The sequence below is a fragment of the Lynx rufus genome, unplaced genomic scaffold, assembly GCF_022079265.1.
Source record: "Lynx rufus isolate CCGP_SWC_20201006 ecotype Redwood Valley unplaced genomic scaffold, mLynRuf1.p SCAF_4, whole genome shotgun sequence".
NCBI lineage: Eukaryota > Metazoa > Chordata > Mammalia > Carnivora > Felidae > Lynx > Lynx rufus.
The window spans coordinates 13433897-13442815 of NW_025814856.1; the positions used below are offsets into that span (position 1 = coordinate 13433897).

An 8919-nucleotide genomic window follows, 5' to 3' on the forward strand; every position below is an offset into this window, starting at 1 on the left:
ACAAGTGGACACAGCTGTGGCCTTTGCCACCAGTCCCTGAGAGGGAGGGCTTTGGCAGCCAAGGTCCACTGGCCCCGCTGTGCCCCCCCCATAGGAAACTGCCCCCCAAGGGGCTGGGCGGCACCACTGATATATGCAAACCTGCCGGTCCAAGCCCTGCTCCACCTGTTTCCCTCTGTCCCCAGGCTGGCTCTGCCCCTGCCCCCAGCATGTACACTCTGCTGTGGATGTCCGTGGGCCGTGGGTTGGGTGCCCACGGTGGGTGGGGGCGGGCGGCTCAGGGCGCACTCGGCCGGCCCCTGCCCATCCTCTCTGGCGTGGACGCTTTTGTCTTTGTACCTTTGCATCCTTTGTAATGAAACATAATAAAAATCCAATGTTTTCGTCCCTGCCTCCTCTCCTTTTTTCCTGCCCCTTCCCCTACACTGGGGATGGAACGTGGGCCAGTAGGTATATCAAGTGGGAGCCACACACAGGCCCCCCGCCACACACACACACACACACACACACACGAACGTGGACACCCAGGTGTGAGCCCCTCACCCCCACCCCTAGCCAGCTAGTTGGGCCTATTGCCTGGAAGGGGAGGGACCCCAGGATCCTGGGGGCAGGCACTCAGTGGTGGGGATCCAGCCCTGTGACCTCAAGTGGGTAGGATGCAGTGGCAGGCCCGGGGCCTCCCCAGTCAGTGTTGGACACTCCTAGTCAGGCCGCTGGTCCCCAGCCACTCGGGGCAAGGGGACGGGTAGTCATTAGCAGGTCTGGGGTCCCCGGCCCAGCCTTTCCTGGCCCCACCCCACGATCTCCCTGAAGCAGAGACCACAGCCAGCCACTCCACCGCACACACTTTATTTTGTCCTCTCTGAGCCCCTCAGCCTTCCCTCCCCCAGTCCAGCCACCCCTCGGAGCCGGGCACTGAGCTCCCTGCTTGGCGTGCTGAGGGCAGCCCTGGGGGTGACCTTCTTCCAGCAGTGGGTCCCCACGCCCATCCCTAGGCCTGCAGCAGCCTCTGAGTCTCGTAGTCCTCAGGGATGGTGTCTGTGGAGAAAGGGCCAACGAGAGGGGGTGAGGTTGGGCAGGATGGACTCCCACCCCCGCCCCCCAAGCAGGGCTCTCCCCTCACCATTGCAGCGGTAACGCAGATTGGCCCAGATGATGTTCTCTTGGGAGAAGCAAAAGACCCCCAGGCGGCCACCCCTCATGGTCGTGTCCAGGACCACGTTGCTGTCAGCCACCAGCTCAGGGCCCTCGTAGAACCGCACTCTGGGGGGAGGATGGGACAGCGAGGTGGGGCCCTGGGCTAGGCCCTCCCCTCTGAGGCCTTGGCATCTGCCCTGGAAGACGAGTCCCCTCCTCTCTGGGAGTGGAGGCCGTGTGTCCCCCCCCCTGCCTGGGCCACTCTCAGGGCAGGTGGGGCTTCTGACCTGAGCCTCAGCTTCCCTGCGTGACAGGATGGACTTCCTGGCAGTGCAGTGGGGACTGAGAAACAAGTAGGACCCCACCGTCTGAGGACCTGCTGTGTCCTGCGTCCTAGGAGAAGTGTCATGTCCCAGAGCCAAACACAGTTAATTCTACCTGCCTGTATCATTCCCATTTTACAGGTAAGGGTACCGAGGTCCCCTGAACCTCCAGGAGCCAGGACAGAGCAAGGGACTTCTGGTCCACTGGCAAGGGGCGAGGTCCCCACCTGATGTAGCCCACTTGAGGCCGGTGCTGCAGGAACCAGCGGTAGGACGTCTTGTCCTTCCAACCCACGTTGCGGGGGTCCTTCCACAGCAGCCGCACCTGCGACGCTGTGTCCCCCGTGTGCCAGAGTGCATTCCGCAGCTGCTCCCCGGGGCCTGTGGAGGACTTCACAGCCTGCCATGCCCAGGGACAGGGGAACAGAGTCAGAGACTGCCCAGGCTATCGGAGCCCTGCAGAACACTGCCTGGTGGGACAGGTTTTGGCAGTGGTGGGAGGCTCTCGGGTGCCTGGATGGGATACCTGCAAGGAAGCCTTCTTAGGGGCCACGTGGAGATTTGCGGGTCGGGTATGGGGGGGGCAGGGATGGTCTGGAAGCTCACGCGAGGATTTGGGAGTCCGTGGACAGGTTTGGAGTCTGAGAGGATTTGGAGGGGTCTGCGAGATGACTTAGTGACCCATAGAAAGTTTTGGGTGTCCATGGGATAAACTGGGCTCTATAGGATTTGGGGAATTTGCTGGAGGGTTTCAGTGACTTACTGGGGTCTAGGGGTTCTGCAGGAGGATTTGGAACCCGAGGGGAAGTTTAGGGCTCCGTGAGGTTTCGGGGCCCAAAGGAAGTTTGGGGGCCCTAGGGGAGTGTTTGAGGGCCTGTAGGAATCCAGGGGGTGCTGAAAGGACTCTAAGGTCCACAGGATGACGCTAGGGGGCTGTAAAGGCTTTGGGAGACCTTGGGAGGATTTGGGGCCTCCTAGAGAGCTCAGGGACTGAGGGAGGTCAGGCAGGGCCGCGGACACCTTGAGCTGAATGCCGGGTTCAGCCACTGCACGGAAAGGATTCGCCTGCCAGTATGTCTGTTCCATCTGCTTCCACATAACCACATAAAAGCTGGAGCTGTCCTGGTAGCCAAAGATGAAGCCTGCGTAGTCGTCATCCGTGGCCGTGTTCACGTGGAACGTGCCTTCAAAGTCCACGCCATTGAAGGCCGTGTAACCTGGGGAAGAGAAGGGAGCAGTGGGGCTCTCCCCATTGGGGCCCTGCCTCCCCCCCGGCCCCGCCCCTCTGGAGTCCAACTTGCCCCTAGGCCCAGATCCCCGCCCCCGAGTCCAGCCACGACCACATCCCTGGGCCTGTGACATGCCTTGGGTCACGCTCCTTCAGAGTCCAGAACTGTTGGACCCCAGAGCCCAGACTCAACCTGGCTCCGCCTTTCCTAACTTCAGACCCGCCCCTGGCCCCGCCCCCTAGTCGGCTAGCTGTACGGCCTGGACCCCTCTCCGTGTCTCACCCACAGCCAGGCCAGGGTCGCTGTTCATCGTCTGCACGATCTCCATACCCTGATGGGGTCAAAGGAAGAAGGGCCTCAGGTCGGCCGCATGGGTCCTCGGTTCCCCCGCCCCCAGCTGAGGACCCAACCCCACCACCACCTTCCGCGGGGCCCTGTCCCCACCTGGTTGAGCACCACCCAGTTGGGATCTATCTGAGCGTCGCCTTCGGGGTCCAGCACGACCGTCTGGAAGGCCCGGAAGTCAGTGAGGGTGACCTCGGCGTTCTCCGGACACACATCGATCTTGTCCACCACTTTGTCCGCGTCGAAGTCGCCCTGGCACACGTCGCCCACTCCGTCCCCTGAGAGACCCCGCGTGGTGGAGTCAGCGCCAGCCCCGCCCAGGGCCTAGTCACGCCCACATCTGCTATAGGTCCCGCCCACACCACGTCCCAGCCCCTCCCATACGTGCCAAGGTCTCCACAACAGCCTCTAACCCGCCACAGGCCCTGCCCCCTGCCCTTACGGTCTACATCTTCCTGATTTGGGTTGGGCACCAGGCGGCAGTTGTCCCGACTGTCAGGTACCCCGTCGTTGTCATCATCCTCGTCGCAGGCGTCACCCTGGCCATCGTGATCTGAATCCTGCTGGGCACTATTTGGTACTGTAGGGCAGTTGTCCCTTGAGTCCTGGTGCCCATCCCCATCCCTAGAATTGGTGGGTGGGACAGAGAGACAGTGAGATTTCCCAGAGGGCTGCGTCGGGGTCGCCCACCCTCAGTCCCCACCCCCACCCCAGATGGCCTCCTTACTGGTCTTGGTCGCTGTCGCAAGCGTCTCCCACAAAGTCGTGGTCCACATCACTCTAGGGAAGGTGGATGCATGAGTCGGAAATCAAGGCAGAGGAATTCAGAAGCCTCCCACCGTCCCCGAGTTCCAGAACCAAGGTCCTCCTGACCCCAAGGAACCATGCTTAGACCGCGCTTCAGTCTCCTTAACTAGTCTGGAGCTCACCTCAGGGATCTGACCCAGCTCGGGTGCCTCCGGCGCTCACCTGGTCTGCGTTGCTCTTCTGGGGGCAGTTGTCACAGGCATCCCCTACACCATCACCGTCGCTGTCCTTCTGGTCTGAGTTCGGCACCCTTGGGCAGTTGTCCACCGTATTTCGGATCCCTGCGAGAAGCAGGGGGACAGCACAGGATCCCAGGTTGGGGGCGGGACCAGGCTAACTTCGGCAAGGCAGCAGCAAACCTGGGGCTAGCCTGGGACACAGTCGTGCGCCTCTCGGGGCTCCCAGCGCTACAAAGTTAAATCAAGTAGGGCATTGGCCCAAGCCTCAGAGACTTGATGGACGGCGGGTGAAGGGACTGGCTCTCACTCACAGAGGAAGCTCAGCTGGACCCTCCGCTGGCCCTGGGAATGCACCATGCTGAGTGTCTGCCCCAGGTGTAAACCTGGCACCTCCCTGGCCCTAAACTGCAGGCTCACGTCTCTGTTCAACTACTTACTCCTTGCAGCATCTGACACAGGGCCCCCCTCCCCTCCTCCAAGTGTTCCTGCCGCTTCCCCTTCGCGTCGTGTCCCTGCCTTATTTTTCTGCCCGCAGGAGCACAGTCCGTGGTCCCTGTAGCCCTGGAGCGAGCTCACCCGCAGCAGCTTCAAAAACTAGCCGAGCTCCGCCCTCAGGCAAGCCGCGCCCCTCGGTGCTTGCCCTTCCCTACCCCCCCCTCCCTTCTGCTGCTCTCACGGTCGCCGTCGATGTCGTCGTCGCAGGCGTCGCCTTTGCCGTCCTGATCTGTGTCCTTTTGGTCATCGTTCTTTTGGGACCGGCAGTTGTCGCACGCATCACCCCACTTATCGCCGTCCGCATTGCGCTGGTCTGGGTTCCGCACCAGTTTACAGTTGTCCTGGGGGACAGGGCCGATTACCGGGGGGAGGGGGGGCCGGTCAGGCCTGGAGGGGCAAATGTCACTGCCCAGACCAGACCAGCTCCGAGGCCCCGCCTCCTCCGCAGAGCAGCGGTCATCCTTCCTGGACCCCGCCCCCCCCCCCCAGTCCACATCCTCTGAGGCCACTTCCCTCACCCAAGCCACAGCCCCACCTTGCCTAACCTAGGCCCCGACGTTTTGCCCCACCTGCTCATTGAGCACCCCGTCCCCGTCGGCATCCGGGTCGCAGGCGTCTCCGATGCCGTCGCGATCCACGTCCTCTTGCCCTGAGTTGGGCACCGTCACGCAGTTGTCCTGGGGGGAGGGCACGGCCGGCGTGAGGAGCGTGGCTAGGGAGCCCCGCCCACCACCGCGCGTTCTGGCCCTTCAGACCCCGCCCACCTTGCGGCACTGGCGTTCCGGGCAGCGCAGCTTCTCGTCGGGGAAGCCGTCCAAATCCGTGTCTCGGCCGCAGACGAGGCCGTTGCCGGCCCAGCCAACGGCGCACTGCGGGTGGGGTGGTGAGTAGGTGCCCCGGCGTGTTCGCCACCCACCCCACCCCCTCGTACCCCATGCCAAGGTCGTTTCTGCTCGCCCGCACTCACCACGCACGACCTCGAGCCATCGCGTTCCAGGATGCAGTCGGCCTTCTCGTGGCACGGGCTGGGCGTGCCGTCGGGGCAGAAGCGCTGTGAGCGCCGATGGCAGCCAGATGCCTGGTCGCCCACGAAGCCGGGCTGGCAAGGGCCGCACTGGAAGGAGCCCTGGGCCCGGGCCGCGGGCAGTGAGCTCGGGCTGCCTGCCACTTCTCACCCTCCCCCAGTGTCTCGATCCTTCCCCGCTCCTACCGTGCCTTACCCGGGTATTGACGCACACGGAGTTGGGGACGCAGTTATGCTGTCCGGTCTCACACTCGTTAATGTCCGTGCAAACCTGGATGGCAGGGAGCGCAGAGGTCACCGCCCCCGCTCAGAAACCCGCATACCTCCCACCCGGTTCACGTCTCCTCTGCATCCTACCTCTCCCCTACCTACATTCCTCCCCCAACCTCCACCATCTTGATGAGGACCCTTCCTCTATCCATCCCCCGGGCCCCGGGCTCCACCCCTTCCCACTGAAGCCAGGCAGGAAAATAGCCGCAAGGCTAGCGGACCATTTCCCTGAAGAAGCCCACCCCTCCACGGCCCTCACCTGCTTGTTGGCTTTGGCGAAGGCCAGCCCCACGCCCTCGTGGGCGGGGCCGCTGAACCCGGGCGGGCAAGCCTCGCAGCGGAAGCCGGGGCTAGTGTTGATGCAGCGGACGCGCGGGAAGCAGGGATGGGCGTTGCACTGGGGGAGGAAAGGCCACGGAGGGTCAGAGAACGCAGGAGGAGAGCCCCGTCGAGAACGGCGCCTCGAGATTTTGGGGGCTTGAACTTAGAAAATTCAAGGGCCATTAGCCAGCACTTGGGGGGGGGGGGCTTGTGGGGCAAAGGCCATTATCCCAGGGGTCAGACGCGACTTCGCCTTGATGGGGGCAGGGGAGCGACCTGGCGGAGAGAGGGGCTGTTCCTGGGAGCCTATGGGCTGGGTGCTCAAGGGCGGGGGAAGGAATTGTGAGGGCGGGCGTCCCCAGCAGAGGGGGGAAGTGGCCGTCGAGGCGTGCGTGCCCGGCCGTGGGAGGGTCGTCCGAGCGGGCTCCTCGCGGTGGTTGAAGGGTCGTTGGGGCTTCCGAGCCCCGGAGGTGAGGGGGGCCTTTGGGGCGGACCACTCTCGGCTGTAGGAGAGTGGTCGCGGCGGCCGTCACTGGCTACGGAGGGGGTTGGCGGGACCGGCGTCACTGATGGTAAGGGAAGTGGTCTGGATGAGTGCCCCCCCCCCGGCGTCAAGGGGGTCGTCCGGACGGGCGCCCCCGGAGGTGAAGAGGGCCTCCGGGTGAGCACTTTCAGCCGAGGAAGAAATCGTTGGGGAGGTCGGTAGTTGTAGGGACCGGTGTTATAGGGGGGTCGTCGGCGGGGTGGGGTGGGGGGACGGGCGCACCTCGTTGACGTCGACACAGTGCGAGCCATTGCCAGTGAAGCCCGCGGGGCAAGGTCCACAGCGCGCGCCGCTTGCCGTCTGAGTGCAAACCACGCCTGGGTAGCAGAAGCCGGGCGCGCACTGGGAGAGGGGCCGCACGCTCAGGCCTGGGGTGCGCGCTGGCTGCATCCCTGCGGGTGGTGAAGTGGGGCTGGTCAGGGCCCAGCCCCGGGGGCGGAGTCTATCAGGAGCACGCCCCTTCCTGGAGGGCCGCCCCTGGGGGCGTGGCGAGATCCCGGGCTTTCTGCGACCCCGCCCCGGACCCCGCTCCAAGCCCGCTAGGCTTTTCCAGTCTGTGCATCTCCGCGCGCGTCAGTTTTCTGCTTCTCCCAGAGCGTCTCTGCATCTCCCTCCATCTCTCGCACGGCCTCTGCTTCTTTTCGTGTGTCCCCCTCTCCCTTCCCATAGTCTCTGTCTCCCCCTCCTTGTTCGTCTCTCTCCATCCCTCATCCAATCTCTCCATCTGGCAGCCTCCGTCTCTTCCTGTCCCTTTTCCTCCCGGTCTTTCCTTCGCTGTCTCCGTCTTTGTCTCCCCAACTCTTCTCGATCTCCCCGCCTGCCGCGCCTCTGCCGCCCCAGCTGTGCTCACCGCACGCGTCACACTCCATCACTGTGTTTTTCAGAAACGTGATCTCCTTGACCTGCGGTGCAGGGGGAGACGGGGTGAAGTCAGCGAGGCCCCATCCCTCTTTTCCTCCCTTGAGTCTCCTCTCCCCTCCCCCAGACTCCCTTCCCACAGACCCACCCACTCCCCTCGGACCCTCCCTCCACCCCCTCGGACTCCCTATCCTCCCAGCACCTCTCTTCCTTCCTTGGGACTCCCTTCCCCGCCCCCCCCCCCCAGACCCCTGTCATCTCCCGCGGAACCTTCTACCCCTGGGACTCCCTTCTCCCTCTTTTCTACAACTTCCTCCCTGGACCTTGGTACCCACGATCCTCTCCATCTCCACCGGCACCTCCTTCTCCCATCCCCCTGCCTCTCCTCCTCTTCCAGGTCTCACTCCCCTCCTCCGCACTCCCCGTCCCCCCCCCCCACCCCGGTCCGCACCTGCTGCCGCAACAGCTCCCGCACATCCTGCAGAGCCGCGTTGGTTTCCTGAAGTTCCCGAAGCATCTGCGGGCCCAGATCTGCACCTGCGCCGACAGGGGGCGCTGGTGGGGCGTCGGGGTTTGGGGACCCCCGCCACACCAGTCCTTACCGCGGCAGGGCCCTGGGACTCCCTCATTCCTTGAGCGTCCGCCCTGCTGCCTGGTTTCTCCGACCTGCATGCCCCGACGAGCAGTCCCTGAGCCCCCAAGAAGCCGCGACCCCAGGCCTCACGGGTCCTCCGGTACGGTTGGGGGTCGAGGCCACGCGTGGGGGACGGGGCGGCTTACCTATCTGTATCTGGCCCTGGCCCGACGCACGGAGGGCTGCCAGGGTGAGCAGGAGAACGCAGGCGGCGGCAGGAACCATGGCGGCGGCGGGGAGCTGGACTGCAGCTCGCTCTCTGCTGCCCACGAGGCCCGCGGGGCGTATTTATCCCGGCGGCTCAGCCGGCTCCGGGGACGGCCCACCCGCGGCCCTGCCCAGCGTCCAGCCGCAAGGTAAACAGATGGCGCTGGCCTCTGCGTTCGAGGCCCCGCCCGGTGTTGCTGAACCCGGACACGGCGGGGAAACTGAGTCACGGGGAGCCGGGGTAGGGGTCGATAGGGCAGGGAGTCCAGTGGGACCACCCTCCAGCCCTCTCTCTCACTTCTCTATTGAGTGCCTGCTGTATGCCAAGATTGGGACCTGAGTACGAAGCAATCCGTACAGCGGCTCCCCTCAGCTCACACCTGGGGAACCAGTCAAGAGACGCTAAAAGTTAGGACCCCCACCCCCGACTCTGCTTTCAGTCAGGCCGACTGGCCCTCCACTCCCTCTTCACTTGCTTCAAAATGAGGCAAATGACATCTCTCTGTGCCTGTTTCCATCCCCAGCAGAGGAGTGCGCAAATTAAAG

At 64.2% G+C, this 8919-nt stretch overlaps 1 protein-coding gene across 1 annotated transcript; it reads right to left on the reverse strand.

The window, feature by feature from the left end:
• Positions 1-833: 833 nt before the first annotated feature.
• Positions 834-8391, reverse strand: COMP (cartilage oligomeric matrix protein). Its single transcript, XM_047096028.1, has 19 exons — positions 8313-8391; positions 7984-8069; positions 7525-7576; positions 6897-7066; positions 6069-6206; positions 5736-5810; positions 5483-5641; positions 5280-5384; positions 5085-5192; positions 4697-4856; positions 4004-4122; positions 3762-3814; positions 3477-3658; positions 3134-3312; positions 2972-3020; positions 2481-2677; positions 1688-1860; positions 1124-1263; positions 834-1038 (listed from the first exon to the last, which is right to left on the reverse strand). Exons 1-19 carry the CDS (start codon positions 8389-8391, stop codon positions 992-994), a joined length of 2271 nt encoding a protein of 756 aa, XP_046951984.1. The 3' UTR covers positions 834-991.
• Between the last annotated feature and the right edge of the window lie 528 nt (positions 8392-8919).